At 42.4% G+C, this 19298-nt stretch overlaps 1 protein-coding gene across 1 annotated transcript; it reads left to right on the top strand.

Moving 5' to 3' along the window:
• The first annotated feature begins 943 nt into the window (after window positions 1-943).
• Window positions 944-19097, top strand: RP2 (RP2 activator of ARL3 GTPase). Its single transcript, XM_069875916.1, has 5 exons — window positions 944-1075; window positions 9867-10532; window positions 12112-12226; window positions 13387-13472; window positions 16522-19097. The coding sequence occupies exons 1-5, from the start codon at window positions 944-946 to the stop codon at window positions 16603-16605; spliced, it is 1083 nt and encodes a 360-aa protein (XP_069732017.1). The 3' UTR covers window positions 16606-19097.
• The last annotated feature ends 201 nt before the right edge of the window (window positions 19098-19298 follow it).

Below are 19298 nucleotides of genomic sequence, written 5' to 3'. Positions count from 1 at the left end.
ACTGTAAACCTGACACTGCCAGCTCTACCACTGAACCATGTCCCCAAGCATCACATCTACACGTCTATTAAATACCTGCAGGGATGGTGACTCCACCACTTCCCTGGGCAGACTGGTCCGATTCAAATACAACCCTTTTGGTGAAGACATTTTTCCTAATATCCAATCTAAACCTCCCCTGACGCAACGTGAGGCCATCTCATCTCACCTCATCCCGCTGGCCTTGTCTGCCAAGTGACAGGGGACAGGATAAGGGGGAATAACCTCAAGCTCCACCAGGGGAGGTTCAGACTGGATATTGAGGAAAAAATTTTTCACAGAAAGGGTCATCGGGCACTGGCAGAGACTGCCCAGGGAGGTGGTTGAGTCACGATACCTAAAGGTATTTATAAGACGCATAGATGGGGTGCCCAGGGATACGGTTTAGTGGCAGACAGGAATGGTTGGACTTGGTGATCCAAGAGGTCTTTTCCAACCTGGTGATTCTATGATTCTATCACTTATTACTCGGGAGAAGAGACCAACACCCACCTAGCTACAATTTCCTCAGGTAGTTGTAAAGAGCAATGAGGTCTCCCCTCAGCCTCCTTTTCTCCAGGCTAAGCAACCCCAGTTCCCTCGGCCGCTCCTCATAACACCTGTTCCCCAGCCCCTTCCCCAGCCTCGCTGCCCTTCTTTGGAGACCTCCAAGAACTCCCCGTCCTTTTTGCAGGGAGGGGCCCAGAACCGAGGGCGGGATTCGAGGCGCGACCTTTCCCGTCGGGAAGGGTCCCCAGGCGGCCGGTGCCGCGTCCCCAGGCCGCGCAGCCCCTCCGGGGGACGCTCGTCCCCGCGCCCCGAGCGTCGCCGTCGCCCCGGGAGACGCGCGGAAACCGGAAGCGGGCGGGGCGGCGGCGGCGCGCGCGCGCTCCCGCGCTCCCGGGGCGGCGGCGGCGCTGGGGCCATGGGCTGCTGCTTCTCCCGCCGCGGGAAAGCAGAGCGGCAGCCGGAGGAGCCGGGCGGGGGCGGGCGGGACGCGGCGGACGGCGGGGAGAAGGCGCCGCCACCGCAGTACAGCTGGGACCAGCGAGCCAAGGTACCGCGGGGCAGGGGCTGGGCTGGGGGCAAGGGGCTGGGCTGGGGGCTGGGGGCAGAGGGCTGAGCTAGGGCTGGGGGTAAGGGGCTGGGGGCTGCGCTGGGGGCAGGGAGCTGGGATCTGGGACTGAGCTAGGGCTGGGGACTGGAGGCAAGGAGCTGGGGTTGAGGGCAAGGAGCTGAGCTGGCAGCTGGGGGCAAGGAGCTGGAGGCAAGGGGCTGGGAGCTGGGGGCTGGAGCTGGTCTGGCTCTGTCGGGCGGTGCCTCGCCCCGTCCCGCCGCCGGGGGCTGTGGCCGAGGCTGAGCTCCCTGCGTTCGCCACGGGGCTGGCGGAGAACGCGGCTGGTCCGCTCTCCCTCCCCGCCGGTACTTCGTCTGCCCCCGGTCCTGCCTTCCTCCCCGGCACTGCGTCTCCCCCCCTCCCTTGCCCCGGCTCCCTCCGACCCCGGCACCGCGCCCCGCCACCCCGGTGCCGCTTCCCCCTCTCCAGCCCCTCAGTCTGTGCCTTCCTCTGCCCCCCCCCATCCCCCCTTAACCCTCTCTGCCCCCCCACATCCCCCCTTAACCCTCTCTGCCCCCCCACATCCCCCCTTAACCCTCTCTGCCCCCCCACATCCCCCCTTAACCCTCTCTGCCCCCCACATCCCCCCTTTAACCCTCTCTGCCCCCCCCACATCCCCCCTTTGACCCTCTCTGCCCCCCCACATCCCCCCTTTGACCCTCTCTGCCCCCCCCACATCCCCCCTTTGACCCTCTCTGCCCCCCCACATCCCCCCTTTAGCCCTCTCTGCCCCCCCACATCCCCCCTTTAACCCTCTCTGCCCCCCCACATCCCCCCCTTAGCCCTCTCTGCCCCCCCCACATCCCCCCCTTAGCCCTCTCTGCCCCCCCACATCCCCCCCTTAACCCTCTCTGCCCCCCCACATCCCCCCTTTAACCCTTTCTGCCCCCCCACATCACCCTTTAACCCTCTCTGCCCCCTTCAACCCCTCTGTCTGCCTGTCTGTGTGCCGTCAGGGCTGCTGATGCGTCTCGGAGCCCTTTGGGTGGGACCTTTGGGTCACCCTGTGCGGTGGCAGCGGGCAGGGAGCTGATTGTGCCTGCCTGAGCTGAAGTCCCTGCACACGGTGTGTCAGTGGGGCCATAAAACTTAGCTCCGTTCTCCTGGCTGTCAGTAGTATTTATTCTTCCTGCTTGGCTCTTTGGGTTGTTGGGATTTTTTTTTTTATTGAGAGTGGTTATGGGGTAATGGTTTTAAGTTGAAAGAGGGGAGATTTAGGTTAGATACTAGGAAGAAATTCTTTTACTGTGAGGGTGGTGGGGCGCTGGCACAGGTTGCCCAGAGAACTTGTGGATGCCCCATCCTTGGAGATCACAGAATCACAGAATAACCAGGTTGGAAGAGACCCACCGGATCATCGAGTCCAAAATGTTCAAGGCCAGGTTGGATGGGGCTTTGAGCAACCTGGAAGCTGTCCCTGCCACAGGTTGGAACTGCATGATCTTTAAGGTCTCTTCTAACTCAAACCATTCTATGATTCTATGATTTTTTTTTTCCCAAAAAAAAACTTTAGAAGACCTAGACCTAGCGTATCAGTCCCTGAAGTGCCAGGTGAAGACAAATTCTTCCCATTGATGTTTCCTGACTTGTTGAAGGTAGTCACAAAGTCTCCAGTAGGAAAGAACTTAAGTACTGGATTAAGTATATTTCTTCCCACCCTCGTTTCAAGTTTCACTTCCTAAATACACGATGACGACATATCCCTGCTGGGTCTCCCCTCCCTTTCAGCTGCCTTTGGGTGGGGAAAGGAGAAAATGGAACAGGCCATAAACTTAATTGATGTGGTTTTAACAAACGAAATCCCCAAACCTTTAGGCCATGTTTTACAAGTACAGAAAAGAAAATGTGTGAACTTATTCGAATGCTTAGCTTGCTTGTGTTTTAAACTTGCCCAGGTGCTCTAGGGTGTCCCTTAAGTCTTCCAAGTAGATTAAGAGAAGCTCAGATGGAAATGAGTTAGAGAGCATGCGTGTGGCCTGAGGGAATATGTTCCTTGAGGATAAAGACTATTGATCAGTGCTGCGCTTGTTGCTTTGACTTGCTAGTGGATATTTGCAGTGCAGCATTAGAGGAAAAAAAAGCAGCCTGTTACTTGTATGGAGACTGTTCTTGCAGGAGAGCTCTGTACCAAAAAGGTTATCTTGGCATGGCAGAGCAAATCTTAGCTCTGTGGAAAAGTACATTAAATGAGCATTTCAGATTGTATGATTTAATACTGGAGCAAATTCATCAGCTACAGCTCAACTTTTATGAGACTTTTTACTATATCTGCTATATGGTGCTAACTTCTAAAACTAACAGGAGGAAAGTCAGGACATACAAACACTTGCTTCAGAGAAGGGCCAGCCCTGTTGCTAAGGAGATGATCGTTGTTAAAATGCTGGAAGTAGGTTGGAACTAACAGACGACGCTATTACAGCACCAACAGTCCTTCTCTGTGGAGGAAAAAAAAGCATGTAATATATTGCATGTACAACAACTTCCTCCTTTTCTGTAAAAGACTCTTAGAAATTGGTGAGTTTGGGCTGTGCTACTGAACTGCGGAAGCTGTCAGATTTGCTTAATTTTGTCCTGTACAGCTCATGAACAGCTATTAATATTTAATGTTCAAACCGATTTCTCTTACCTTTTGCAGCCTTATCTTTCATTGGGCGTTGGGTTTATGCTTAATACATCAAACCAGGAAAGCAGTACTTAGACACCCGGTCTTAGGTGAAGGAATACTTAGCCCTTAAGTGTGGTAAACTTGTTGATCCTATCTTGCATTTAGTGATACCAAGTCTTGCTGCTTAGCGACTCCAGCTGTCTTTGTGTAAATAATGCTGTGATGACGCTCTTACTGCAGGCAGAAAAATGCAGGCACGTTCATCTGCGTGCTTGTCTGGTTAGGGATGTGACATGGTGACTGCTAGTTGACAGCTGTGCTGGAAGAAGGTCTGAACCTGAGGAGTTCTTCCAGCAAAACTATTTCTCCTACTTCTAAAGGACAGCATTGTTAGTGTAACTATTTTAATTGTGTTCTGGTGGCAAAAGGTGGTTAGTATTGGTACTGTCTGCTAGTGTAGACCTAGCCAAAGAGTACTATGATAATATTCTGGTGACATGTAACTTCTGTGTGATATTAAGAGTGCAAACAATGGACTGTTTGGTGGAAAACTCCAATCACAAGGCAGTGTAAGAGACTGACGGTTAAATTGAAAATAAGGAAAGTACAGGAATTTGAGGGACTTTTTCAGATTTCTGTGACCTCATTTAAGTGAGAGAAGTGTATGTTTTAAGATATGCAAAAATTTATGAAATCTAGATTGTATCTTAAGTCTGCTCAGATCTCCATAATACTTGCTGACCCTTGAGTTTGGAGAACTGTGTGAAGATTACTTATGGTGCAACAGAAGAATCAAAGGATCAGCTTATTTAGAAAACAGAAGAGAGGAGGATGAGTGTTCAGTTTCTTGCTGCTTTGAGATTCTTAGTCCAGAAGAATAAGTAGAGCACAGTTTATTAGAGATGCTGTTCTTGCTGCACTACATCCTGGGGACTTGTTTTGTTTTGGTGTCATTGGACTGTCCTGAGAGTATCCTTCTGACCAAGTGTGGGACAGGAACTTGGTGGTCCTTAGCCCTCCTCTGCCACCTTCAGCTAACTTTCCACCTGGAATGTAAGATTGTATTTCTGTTCCTGGTCTCCCTTTTCTTTTCCTACCTTACTACCTTCTGTGTGGCTAACATTCTTTACGTGTGTGACCAGGGTGGTAATTAGAGCAGGATCTTAATATAGAGTATGTACAGACAGGAACGGGGGTTTTGTGTCTTGTGATGGCAGATACATCCACGTGTGGTGACCTTCTCTGCAGAAGAAACACAAAAATCTGCATAATCTTTTCTTGCTGTTGTCTCATGTTTAAAGAAGTAGGAGTAGATTAATTGTGATTGCTATGGCATTTAGAACTAAGAGGGACTTTCCTTCATGGATAGTCTTTCCTTTTACAAGGTACAAGTAAGGTTTTGTTTTATGTTAGTTGACTTGCAACTTAACTGCTTTAGTTGACAGGAAACATGCAGCTATCATTGCTATATTGAGCTGTGATGGCTGCATTTCAGCAATTGGAAATAAGAAAGCCAACCTTCAAAGCTGTAAATTTCTACATAAATCATAGATAATCCTTTGTTAGTTTGAGGATTCTGCTTAAATGATCTGAGCTGACATGAACATCCTGAACTATTTAGATCTTCCTCTTTAGTTAGCCACTCTGTATTTTGTTTTGGAATATAAATAAAATCACTTTCATTTTCCCCTCCTCTTTCTTTTTCCTAAGTAAACACTGAAGTATTTTGTGCTTAAATCCAGTGCATCTCCTTTATGCTTCCCAGTTCTGCCAGAAGAGCTACTGCTCTGTTTCTCAGAATGTACTCTGTCAACTGAAAAACAGTCAGCGTGTTCATATTGAGCAGTATTTCCAGTTAAGTCAGTTATAAGTGTGTAGTAGCTTCCTTCCTTCTTCCTCTCTCCTATCTGCAGTAATTGGCAGTGGTTTGTTGCTCAGAAAACAGAGTATGACTGTTTTATGTGATTATGGGTGCTTTGGAAGAGAGGGAAGATTGCAAAGAATAGAATGAAATATGCATTGACTGCATTGGGCACATTTGAAGTCAAGGTGCACAGAGGATGCTTCATGATGAAAAAATGTATGCTAGTTACTGGAACCTGTACATGGTGTATCTCTTTACTCCTTTACTTGTTGCCCAAGAATCTAGAAATCTGCCAGAGGTGAGTAACTTTAACAGCCTACAGAGGATGTTGCAACTTAGTGCTTGAGGGCACCAATCCCATGCAAGTATGAATATGCAGAAGTGTCTAGGCCTGGGAATGCACTTTTTCTTGCTTATTTTCTTTCTCTTAATTCCCCTACTGATAAAAATAGCACCTAAAGCCTCTTAAGTTTGTGGGCTTACCCTATAGCTGCAGCTTTTAAAGTCACTGGGTCAGCAGTCTACTCTTGTATGTCATAGACTGTATGTAAGTCCATAGCTGAATCACCATCTGTTGTGATTTAGAGAGACAGGGAGTGATTTTTTGAGCATGATATTAAAAGATAAGACCTTAGTATAAATTGTTTAGAAAGACTTTAGAAATGAATATTTGCTCAGCAGGCTAGACTCGTGTAACTAGGGGAGAACCATAATCCATTAACGTGCCTTCTCATATTTGTCATGGTATGTCATTGCTGACTAAAACTCCTCTCCTGATGGACCCAGTGGAAAAGTCTTATTATGACATGAAGTCATACAAGAAAGGGTGGAAGGAGCTTTTGGGATCTTTGGTGATTCTATGTACAGTTACCACTAAAAGCTGTGAGGGCCTAGTGCTTCCAAGTCATCTTCTATATGGGAGCTGTGTAGTCTTAGTGCCAGTAAACTGGATAACGGTGGCTGAAGGGATGTATGTCATCTGCATCTTTCATGTCTTGCCTCTGACCTTCTTGCAAGACAAATGTTTGCAGGAAGGAAAGCTGCTTAATATGCCTTGCACTTGTATCAGATCTTCCCACAGTTCAAAGCAACCAAGCTTCTGTTTGCCTTCACTTCTCTCCTTTCTTTGTTCTTTAAAATCCTTGCTCTGGACAATTTGTCCTCTGGTCCTTTGTAACAGAGTAATCACCAATGTCATTGCTGATAACCAAAGATGAGACTTCAGCACCTCTGTTGAAGAGGAAGAATATTGCGTAAGTAGGGACTACTTTTTCATCATCGTATCTGGTTATTTAAGGTCACTCCATGGAGTAGTTCCTGAACCTGTGCACAATAGCACTTCTGTTAGGTTTCAGCTCTTGAGCTGTGCCCATGTTTATGAATGCACAACTCATCGTGTACTCCAAAACCTCTTTAAATTCAGCTGAAAACATTACCTTTATAAATGCTATCATAATTTGGATTTATACCAGCTTAGGGGAAAAAGACACTTACAATTAATTAGGAGTCAAGCATCTGTGTGGGTGAGCTGGGTGGATGTGGACAAAATTCTTCAAAGCTTTATCCAAATGCAAAGGATAAATGGATGAGTTTTCAAGCAGCTGTACTTTTTCTGACCAGCCAGGTGCTTAAGATTTTATGGCAAGAGTTGCAGCAGATGAATAGGCAGAGAAATCTGTGTAGCCCTGGTTATGGTTGTTGCATGAAGCTGTAGATGTTACCTTCTTCTGTTGCTTTTGTTTTTCCCTAGTCTGCTTTTTTGCTGTGTTGCCGAGGCAGAGCATAAGGAGGAGTTAGTGCTGTCTGTCAGGGGAAGGCAGGTGGATGCCTTTAATATTAACCTGTTGATGATAGCTGCAGACTTTAGAGCTGGTGAGCATGAAACTCCATGATAAGCATGTCAACAGCTGTTGGATGCATCCTCAAAATCACAGTTCTGCCTTCATACTCCTTTCACCGGTGCGTTTCTTTTATCCAGGAGGAGTGAAACGTTTGGATCTGCTACAGTCTCTCAGGTTACCCTCTCCTCCCAGGGGCAATAACCCCATGGGGTTAAATCTATTTCATTCAGTTCCTCCAGTCTGTACAGCAGTGTTAGTCAATAAATACCCTTGGTCCTTAAAAGGAAAACTGCAGAGCAAAATTAGAGGAAATTGGCAAACTCCCTAGCATGGTGAACAAACTGAGAAGTAAGAGTTGTGTCAGGGTGGAACTCTTAATTCATGTCAAGGAAATAAAACTGAGCTCCTGAATCTGGTAATAAGCTGACATTTTTATCAGTAAACTCAGCTACTACTGACCTGTGTTTTTCACCTAGGTCTAAATAAAATTGCAAGGTGAAGCTTAAGTTTCACACGTCTCTCTAAAAGCCACCGTGTAGGACGAACTAGCACTGCTTCAGAGGCTTTTTAGAGCAGAGCAATTTAAAAGGACACGCTTAAGTGCTAACTTTCAAAAAAAAAAAAAAGCTGTAAGTTCTGGAAACTCTGAACTTCTCTTTCCTAAGAGAAGTAACTGTTCCTCTGTACTCTGTTTTGAAGGCAGTAAGCTGACCTCCCAAGATTATTAAAAAAAACCCTCCACAACACATTTATATAAAAATGTTATAGGAGTTGCTTGGGAAGAACATATACAAAGCAGTTTTGCTACTTACATTTTCAAGTATGACAGAATATGCAAATAAATATCTTGTATATGGATCAAACATGTGACATTACATGAGGCTTCAGACCTTAGCAGGCTTAAATACTAATCCTACGCTCTGGCTGAGTCTCCATGCTGTGTCCCTTATGATTCGAGCCTCCCAATTTTATTTGTAACTTGTCCAACTAACTTTCCTGGATGTTTACTGGTGGTATTGAATATGATTGAAGGGAGTTTTCTAGGAAGTCATCTTCATTGTCTCAACTTGCATTTTATTTGGAGGATTCTTCAGCTGCAAACCCCCTTTCTTGTCTACAGGTCAGATATGTTGTCTATGAAGGAGTACATTTTATTGGTTGGTAGAGACTTTAAGCTTCCATTAGCTGTTATGGACAAAAACTACCTAGGCTGAGCTGGTTTAGTGAACATCTGGCACTAGCCCATCCTTGTTTATGCCTTTTTCTGGTGTCTAAATCTCATGCAGATGCAATGCTGGGGAGGAGGAGGAGAAGTTTCTTGTAAAGTGGGCTGTACAGAAACTGTTGTAATGCATTAACATGGATTATGGCACAGCAAACTTCATAGCCCTCAGGCTGGTAATCAGGTAGCAGGTTTGTGAAGTGGGCTTGTGTTAGACTAGCTTGGATACTTGTATACTTCTAGGTGCTATTTTAATAAGTTTTCACAAGAGGGCAGAGTAGAATTTGCTCCGGGAATTGCACTTGTCTTGAGACTTGCATATATCTAGAAATGACCTAGCTCAGATTCCTTTGGTGTTACGACAGCACTGGCTGTGTTATTCATGCCGTCCACCTGTATTTCATACTGTCCATCTTGAGCAGTGTGGGGCTCTTTGGTTGCTGCTGTGCAGTGGATAGTCCCAGGGAAAGCCACAGCCTCTCTCAGCTGTCCCTCCCTTGGGGGGAATGCTGGAATGTGGAGGAGGAGAGGTCTGTAAATTTCCCCCTTGCATCAGCACTACCATTTTTTGCTTGTTGGTTATAGCTAAAACAATTGCGTAGCTGTTAGCACAAAAGTCTTGGAGCTGTTAGTACAAGATAATGCTATGTCAGGGATAAGCAAGCTCTGTAAGTCTGCAAACATAATAAAGGAGATACTACTTGAAAGCAGCAAGGTTTCCTTGCAATGTGTTGAGGTGTGGTAAAACATGACCAAGAAAGCTGCTTGAAAAGGAAACACAGCGTGTCTCTAGCTTTATGAATCTAAGTATGTTGGCCAATTCCGTTATTGTAGTTGTGACTATAATACCCAGGACCATCATCCTAGTTGAAACAGTTTAGACTCCACAAAGAGAAAGCTTTCCCTCCATGCCCCCTTTCTTTATTACAGGACAAACTGAGTTAGTGGTTTGGGTTTGGTTGGTTTTGTTTTGTTTCTCAAAAGTGTAGTTTCAATTATTTGTTATACCTCAATAGGGTGCAGTCCGAGAGTTTAGCTAAAGGAGCTTCTGCTGATCTTTCATCACTCTTTGAAGAGCTTTCTGGCAGGTTATCCTATACAATTCAGTATTACCTCAATTTATGTAAGTCAATTAACATCTAGTATTCTGATATTCTCAGCATGTGAAGACTTCCATGTGCTTTTTCTTCTTCCTTCAGATTGACCCCAAAGATTTTACTTTTTCTGGACTTAAAGATGAAACTGTAGGTCGACTGCCTGGAAAAGTAGCAGGGCAACAATTCGTCATTCAGGACTGTGAGAACTGTAATATCTACATATTTGATCATTCCGCTACAATCACTATCGATGACTGTGTAAACTGCAGAATCTTTTTAGGACCAATAAAAGGCAGCGTGTTTTTCCGTGACTGTAAAGATTGTAAATGCATAGTGGCCTGCCAACAGTTTCGCACTCGGGACTGCAGAAAGCTGGAGGTATTCTTGTGCTGTGCCACCCAACCCATCATAGAGTCCTCCACAGGTGTGAAATTCGGATGTTTCCAGTACTATTACCCTGAGCTTGCTTTACAATTTAAAGATGCTGGACTGAGTATCTTCAATAACACATGGAGCAACATCCATGACTTTACCCCTGTGTCAGGAGAAAATAATTGGGGCCTTTTGCCCGAGGATGCTGTAGTACAAGATTATGTTCCTCTGCCTAGCTCTGAGGAGCTGAAAGCTGTCAGAATTTCTACCGAAGCTACAAGGAGCATAATACCAATAACCCGAGGACGGAGACAGAAATGCAGTGATGAATCGTGTTTGGCTGTGTTTTTTGCTGGTGACTACACAACTGCAAATGCCAGGAAATTAATTGATGAGGTAAGTGACCTTCAGCTTTTTGAATTTCTAATTGAACTTTGCTCTGGACAGTCTTGGTGCTCCCTGCAGGGAGAAGGCAGAGACCCTGCTTGTTTGTGAACCATACTGATCAACCGTAGAGTTTAAAACCTTTAAAGCAAGGTAAAAGACCGGATCTTGTCTGATCAGACAGTTGTTTTACAGCTGACGTCCTGTGACTGGCACATCTATCCTCTAATAGTTTCAGTGCACTTTTCCATCAAGACACACCAAAGCTACATTCTGAAGAAAATGCATAGCTGCTTTGATGGCCTTGGCCAAACGTAGAGTGAGTGATGGGCAATGCCTGTGAAAGAAGTAGAGCCAGTTAACTTGTTACCTTATTGCCCCAATAATCACAGCTAACAAAAGTCTGTCCTGAAAGTTTTTCCAGTACTAACACAGATGTTAGGGGAAAAAAAAAAACCCAAACCAACAAAAAACATGTTAAATTTCATCCTTTCCTGCCATCCAATATTGGAATTTTTTTTCTGGAAGAGGCAGTGAGTGTCACTGTCAGGGCTGGTCAGCTGTCTTTGATTACTTAAATAGCTGGTGTGCCCATGCTTGGCTGAGTTTGGGCTTTCCTGGGGCTAAAATCTGGGAGTGGCTGGCTGCTTTTAGCACCCTGGAGTGCCAGGGATGACAAAGCAGAGCCTGGAATCATGAGCTACAGCTTCTGAGAGAGAGATCTGCAAAAGATGCCAATCGCCAATCCCAGTGCTGTATGATCAGCAGAAAAAAACAATCGAGCTCTTTCCCTTGTTTTTTTTTAACTGCAAGGAAAGCTGTAGGGTGTTTCCATGCCCTGCCACTGCCCAGCTGGAATTTTTTGGAAATGAATTACTAGCAGCTACTTCAGTAAAGGGAGGTAATGATACTTACGGGCTGTTCTTTTTCTGAAGGAGTAGCTACAGTAAAGAGGATAATAGATGGGTTCTCCTGTGCTAGTAGTTCTTTTAGAAATTAGAGTTAAGGAGGTGCTGAAAGTTTAGTTAATGAGATTTTGTGGAATTCTCAGTGCTGTGTAGATTAATGGATGCTTTGGAAGTACAAGTGCAATTACTACTTCTTCATATGCTTTTAGTTTCATAGTAGATTTGAATTAAAAAGCTGTGTGTGTTTGAAGGTTTGTAACTGTTTTTCCAAAATGGAAAACTTCAGCAGTGGATAGATGAGTTTGAGGTAATGCTTGACTGAACTACTGCAGACTAATCGGAACTTTGACTCCACAGGCTGAATGCTTTTAACTCCTGTTAATTTCAGCTTGTGAGAGATTCTAGGGGAAAAAACCACAACCTTGAATAATAATATAAAACCAAAAACATTCACACTTACTCCTTTAAGGTGTACTAGGGCAGAGGAAAAAATATGAATGAATGGAATGAAAATAAACAGAAATGCAGAAAAAGCAAACTGTCTTTGAAAAGAGAAAAGGAGTCCCTTTGCTCTGTGGCTTAATGTGTGTGGGGAAAATGGGTCAATTCCTGTGTAATCTGGATACTTGAGCTGAACTCTGCCTTGGAAGCATTTTTAACATGAATTCTTTCCCTGTTCACAGATGACTGGTAAAGGCTTTCAGCTGGTACAGACTAAAGAGATCTCAATGAAGGCTGAGGATACTCACAGAGTTTTCAAGCAATGTGCATCAGAGTTCATTCCACTGCTTGAAAATGGTGAGTTTGTCTTGTTTTCTTTCTCTTTCTGATAGAGATATCTAGCTGTTGCTAGAGAGTTTCTGGAGGACAAATTTTGTGTTTCAAGGGTGTAAAGCCAGTTGAGATGAGTTTTGGAAACTTCAGTCAGGCCCTAAACCAGCCAAAACTCCTGAAGACACTGGAAATGAGTGATTTCGCCTGTGTTTTGTGGCTCTGCCCCTGCCTCCCCATGATGGTCCAGCTGCATAGCTCAGGAGCAGTGGCATGTACAGATCTGTCTGGACTGGTCAAAAGCACCTCACCTTTTTAAGGCTGTTTCTGACTTCTCATTATTGCTGCTAAACCACCTAGACATTCAGTATTTCTGTATACATACTGAAGCAAATACGTATGGCTCTCTATAAAGCAGGCAAGTGTTAACTTACTGTTTATAACTGATGTACTGTCAGAGTATTTCAAAAACTTTCTTATGGTCTGACTGTAATTGGTTTTTTTGTCTCTTCCTGCAGAAGAACTGACATCTTGCCATCTGTTAAATGCAAAAGCTCAATACGTGCTCCCAAACTTAGTAGCAACGTAATTTTTTTTCATAGTAACATAAGAAGTCTGTGATGCTCATTGCAAGAATAGGACAAAAGTTATTGTACTTATCAGATGACAGTTTAGTTTAAGGGCTATTTTGCAGCCATGTGGGCAGAAATAAAGTGTTCAGAATGAAACCAGAGAAAGGGGATCTGCAAATAGTGGGTGAGGACAAGTCTAAAAATCAGGCAGTTTGCTGTCTTAGGACTGAGGCAAAAATGCCTGAATGACTCAGTCATACTCCAGATGTCTGTGAAATGGCTCAATATTTGAGCGGTATAGTCTGACTCACTTCCGTGATGCCCTGCGCTCCTTAGTGTTTTTGTGCCATTGCTGCCTTTGAAGAAGTAAAACTGGATTCCAGCCAGAGCCTCTGCAAAAATAAGCATGAAATTGCAGATATTTTCTTCTTGGATAACACTGTACTCTGAAGCTATGGTTAAGTGTTTTTAATTCTTTATCTTGCATTATGGCTGCTCAAGCAAAAACCATAAAACGCTTCTTGCAAGCTTCACAGTCCCCTATGAGTTGAAAAACCTACTGTTTCAATGCTGAGCTTAAAAGCAGTATTGATTCTAGGTAAAACTATCTTCTAGGTCCAGTGGTTGCTTTGGAGTTCAGTGGGGATGGTGCTGTGGAAGCATGTCGAAGCACTATAAATGATATTTTCAGTGGGACCAAGGTAAGCTGGTGTATTGCTTTATTGGCAGAAAATGTTACAGAATGTCTAGGGTGCTTCATAGTCCAGCTGTAGCATTGATGTACTGCACAATTTTTTTAGGTATCTGAATGCTGAAATCCAAATATCATATTTTTTGTTGTTGTTTGTACTTAAAACTCAAGTTGCTTATTGGAGACAAGAAAAATTGCCCTAGAAAAGAGTACTAAATCTCTGTGTCCACTGAAGAATAGAAGATTTCCACTTAAAACTGTCATTTCACAAAGTAGTAAAACCATGTTCTATAAATACAGTAAGGAAAAAGTCTTAAACTGAAGTCTGCTTTGTGATGTCCTAGTGTATTAAACACTGACAGTGGTAATGTGATGGGATTCCAACTTTTTTCAAGGTTTACTTTCGCTCTATATGGTACTGCAGAATGCCTTCCTTCAAAAGCTTTTTTCTTTTTAATTCTGTCAGCTTATTTTTCTATAGCTTCTTTACACCACAACTCCTCTTTGCTTGCTGTCCTCATTTCTCTGAATGACAATGGGTTTGAGAAAGTTTCTGGGAACAATTAAAGCACTCCTGATAATGAGAAAGTGACAAGCCCTTTGCTTTCAAGCAGCTGTTAAAAGATGACTAGAATGTCTTTGAGACAGCATCCAAACAGGTCCTTGCTGTCTTTCAGTTCCTTTCAAGAGAGTTACTCAGAACGAGACTGCCCACTTTCTGGAAGACACTCATCTTGTAATAAGTCATCTCAAATGCAGCTAATATTTGCTTTTTTTCCTGTTTGCCGTTGCACCAGCAAAACCATGATGTTTAGTGGGCCTTAATTTGGCTCTCCAAGTCTGGAGAATATTAGAAGTACAGTCCAGGTAGTGTTGGAGTATTACTTTTTCTTTCTTGTGACCCAAAAGTCATCACTGCAAATTTTACCATAAAAGTGTCTTCTTTAAGCAGAAGCTTACCATGTTTGGGGTTTTTTTCCCATACAGAACAAAGCTGGTAGTGGGTAGGTAACTCACTCTTCTTGATATTTTTCTTTATTAATAGACTGAAGTGATATTAATTTTTAGAATGAGTAAAATTTATATTTTCCTCACTAAAATTCCAGTTCAAAAATTCTGATAAACACAAGAGTTTGTACAGGGATCCCTAGACGATTGAACCATCAGCCTGTTCTAGTGGAAAGTGTCCTTGCTAATGGCAGGGAGGTTGAAACTACAAGATCTTTAAGATCCATTCCAACCCAAACCATTCTGGGAGTATATGTTTTTTAGAAAATTCTTTCTTTCTTGAGGTGTAGTTTAGGGAGTAACATACTTCAGACTTTATTACTACCAGAAGGTTCAAGAATGCTCTAGCAAATGGTTTCACCTTATTGTTGGCTGTCCTTATCATGTTTGAGAGTTGTTATAATGCTCAGAAAGAATTCTAGGTATCCTTCATCAAGGAACAACGACAAAAGGTCTTAGGAAGACGTGTATCCTGCCAGACTTTGCAGGAGATTAATCTGCTTTTAAGCAGACTAATTTCAAGCAGGCGGGTATCCTTACATTCGAAAACCACAGTTAAAAATTATTCAATTCACCCATTGGTTACTTTAATTTCACCAGATTTTTATTTCTGAAATAAAACTGGTAAACAACTCCAGATACTAGAGTAAGGGTAGACAAGTTCTTTGGCAGCAGCAGCACCACCAGAGTTTGTATTTTTTTAACTGCTTGGTAGAAACAACATATTACAAGGAGACGTTTAGCTATGCACATAAGCAGACGTCCTATTTGAGTGCACTTGGACTCAGTACGTCTACACTCTTTACCTCTGACATTCTTTCTGATGTCACCTTTTGCACTTTTTTTGGTGTGCTGTTCAGTATTGTTCCTCTGTCTTATCACTTACTCGTAAAATGCTCTGCAAAATGTAAATTCCTGATAGGGAAGGATGCTGAAAGAAGGTGTTCAGCTGTTCTGTGGTACCAATTTCTGCTGCACCAAACTACTGACAAATAGTAGATGTTCTGAAGTTCCTTCAAACAGAAGTCTACCATACATCCAAGCAGCAGTCTGGGAAACTACTTGCTCTGTGATGCTATAATCCTTTCTTTAATTAAAAAATCAGAAGTTTACTGGACAACAGAATATTAATCTTTAAATATAGTTTAAATAAAGTAATTCAAGGAGCTCTCATGGTTTATATTCACATGATACTCTGAGCTGAAGCCGAGAAGTGGCAACTGTAGAAGCATAGTCATGTGGAATAGCCCATTCCTGCAGTCCCAGCACACTCAGTTGGCTGTGCCAGCACTCATGTGCTGAGACAGTGATTATTTCCTCTTGAAGTATAGAAAATAAAAGATAGTAAGAACTCAATCGCAGGTTTTGATTGAGACTGTCACTTGCATGTTGTGATTGATGAACAGCCACAATGTTTTGTCTGTTCCACTGAACTACTCGGGCATTGCCTAAGACATTTGTAGTTGATTTGCTGAAAGCTTTTTAAGCTGACTGTCCTAGAGCTTGAATTATCACGTATGTTGATGAATTTTGCAAAATACAAATGTAATTGAAGTTATTTTAAAAGAATTTAAATCATCCAATGAAGAAGAAGAAATTAAGTGTTTTGAGGGGAACACAGTGCAAGGAAGTCTTGCAAAATCTGCTTCTCTGTTAAAGGAAAGCTTAATGGTAGTCTAAGAGTTTTCTGTGTTTGTTTCCCACACCTCGCCCCCAGACAGAGCTTGACTTTACCAAGCAACTTATCTCTAAATGGACAGCAGCTGAAGCTGTGACCCCTGAATAATCAAACTCGAAAGTTTTAATTCCTGTCAGTGGAAGGTTAGGGTTACTGCAGTGAGCATGTCTGCTAGGAACAGGTGATGCTTACAAAGGGTGCACCAGGGCTGAGAGAATCCTAGGACTACTCTGTTGCACAAGTGGAAGCCAACAGAGTTGTGCCTCTCATAAAATGCAAAAGTAAAAATAACCAGTATTGGTGCTGAATGAGCAAAAACTACTCTAACGTCTTTATTAGTGATGCATAACTATTTTCTTGTTTAATAAAACAGGTTTTTGTATCGGAGAGCAAGGCATCAGCGTCTCAAGATGTAGACAATTTCTTCAACTTTGCTGACATGCAGATGGGAATGTGAAGTTTAACATGAAGGTGTTCACGTACAGTTTGTCTAAGCATGTGGATGTCACTTGGCTTGACTATTGCTGTAGTATCTGAGATGTTTTGTCACTTGGTTTTGTATTTTTTTATATATCCCTTTTATAAAGCTATTGGTGGTTTTAATACCATATAACTGGAACTGGAGTAAATGGCACAGCTCCCTACGTGCATTATGTTATATTTTGACTCCAGAAACAATGGAGGTTTTCTAACTTTTTACAGTGATTTCTAATCTCTGTTGACACTTGAATATTTCTTGTCAACATGTAATGGCAATACATATTTGAAAAGTGCAATTCTGATTCAGATTTGCAATAGTAATTGTTATTTTTAGTTCAGACACATTTTTAGAAAGTGCATTTATGTGAAATTTGCTGTTCAAAGTTTTCCCGCGTGCAAGTATGTCTTCACTGGGGGCCACGGAGGAAGCTGGTCGTTGACTTTTTCTGAAAGCCTAGTCTAACACGCTTTCAGAAGCAGAGTGTAACTTTATAAAATGTGCATCTGTCTGATTCTGTTTCAGCAGCTCTTTTTAATAACGCTGTTTACAGCAGTGTTTATGCTGAGAGGTGTCATAACAGCATTCTGGTAAGTGAGTACTCGCAAGGCTCTTCTGCTTTGAGGTGAATTCTGAGCATGAGTGCTCTGCTGAAGATGCTCCAAGGCCCACTCGGGGTCTTTGGGGATACTTTATCTGATATTCACAGTTCATGTATAGGATATACTTAAGGTTACTTTGGACTCAGAGCAGTAAGTCTCTGGCACTGTTGTTGCTTGTTATAAGGGACATAAAGTGACCAGAAGTTGGAGAAGGGCTCTGATGGCATTAAAAAACCTTTTGCTCACTAGACAGCAGGAGAACGGTTTTGCACTCAGTAGTAGTACTAAAAATTTGGCTGTAAAGTTCTACACATGGCCTTAGGGTTTATTTTGGATTAATTCTAAAAGCAGACCCAAGAAGCACTGCTGGCAATTTGAGATATGCATTTGATCAGTAAGGATGCTTATTGCTGTAGTGTGCATATTAGAATGCAAATCTATTTAGATATTAACTATATGATTGATTTTTTAATTTTTTTTTGGTGTTACATCCTTACTGATTTTCCTACATGAACTTAAAGGTTATGTCCAGGTTTACAAACCCTGTGTAATACTTGAACAGATTGTGCATGCAGACACATAAACCCAAAATTCTTGATTAAAATTGTGGCTTGCCAATTTATGTAGCCTTTGCAATCCATTGAATGCACTGGGGTCGTGTTGAGGTGCTAAAGCAATAATTTCTTCATTACGGTCATCTGTCAAAAGGGAAGATTTCATGCATCTTAACTGAAAATGTGTCTCGATTCATCAGATTGACAACTTTGAATCTCCAGAAGTGGGTGGCTAAAACATATCTCTTACTAATTTTTTAGAATTACCACATGGAAGAATCTGTTCTCCTGAAATTCATATTGCTGTCACACCCGAGAGATGTTCTGAGCAGTCGCTTTGTTGCTAAAATGCTTGCCCTTAGTTTTAATTATATATCAAGAATACATCCTTAGGACCTCTTATTAATGTTATGCATAGGTTAAAAAAGGAAGAATATCATCTTAAGTCACTAAACTATTGATGTGCTGAGGGTAAGAAAGAAAATGCACTTCTGTAAAATGTTTTGTTTTTTTTTTTAATTTGATAAAGTGAAATAGAATAAAAATGCCACCAGAATCTGGCTGGTAGTGGAAATTGCCTCTTATTTGCACTTAGCAAGCCAGGATTTTTTTATGTAATGTGTGAGGAGAGGCTGTAAGAACAACTGAAAATCTTAGATCGGTCTCAAAAGCACTAGCACAACTTGTCAATGACTATTTGCAGGTGTTATTCTAGACACATACAGTAAATGTATTTTTCTGATATGGATGGTACATGAAAACTGTGTAATATACTTAAGAACTATCATTGTGTAATTTATCTAAGCAGTGCTTGTATTGGACCATCTTGGTCTCTAAACTTTTACAGATAATATTTCCAAACTTATGCGCTGATATGTGATTCTATGTATGTTTATAGTTTGTTTTGTATCATCAACCTGTTCTGAAAACGAAGTGCTAAATTGATTTCTGTGACTACTTTTGCTGGAGGACAGGATGATTTGTTGAAAATTAATCTAGGCTTGAAAAAGTGGAAAAGCTTTTCTATGTGGAAAGAGCAGTGTGGGGCTTTTTACATTGATAGCCTGCTACCAGCATAAAGGGTTTTAAATAAAAAAACCTAAATCATGAAGGAGTTTCTTAATCCAGTTATTTATCTTTTGACTTCAATTTCTTGCTAACAGGTGTTAGGAACACTTGTATCCTAAGCATCAGGTACTGTACACGTTACAGAATGGTACGTGCTTCGTGTAGTCTTTGTACGTTGTTGTATATCTTTTTACGTAATTTGTATTGCACTGTGAATGTGATTGATAATAAACATTGGAAATATAAACTGTGGATTCTGGAAGACTTTTTGAAACTATAGAATATTGCAAAACATAAATTATGTTAAGTATAAAAACTTAGTCCTCAAAAAAAGGTTAATTTTTGACAGCAGAGATGTTTTTTCCCAGAGTCACGGAAGATATAATTAACATTACACTGCAGCTTTCCTAGTGAAATATGGAAGAAGGTATTCTTGTATCAAGCTGTA

This window comes from Phaenicophaeus curvirostris, chromosome 1 (assembly GCF_032191515.1).
Source record: "Phaenicophaeus curvirostris isolate KB17595 chromosome 1, BPBGC_Pcur_1.0, whole genome shotgun sequence".
NCBI lineage: Eukaryota > Metazoa > Chordata > Aves > Cuculiformes > Cuculidae > Phaenicophaeus > Phaenicophaeus curvirostris.
Note: the sequence above shows the minus strand (reverse complement) of the source record. Positions and strands in the feature narration are given on the sequence as shown.

Excerpts from the sequence above, each read along its gene's own strand:
- RP2 (XM_069875916.1), top strand. The coding sequence starts at position 944 with ATGGGCTGCTGCTTCTCCCGCCGCGGGAAAGCAGAGCGGCAGCCGGAG. Across the intron at positions 1,076-9,866 it reads GCTGGGACCAGCGAGCCAAG|ATTGACCCCAAAGATTTTAC; the intron begins GTACCGCGGGGC and ends TTCTTCCTTCAG. Across the intron at positions 13,473-16,521 it reads ATATTTTCAGTGGGACCAAG|GTTTTTGTATCGGAGAGCAA; the intron begins GTAAGCTGGTGT and ends TTAATAAAACAG.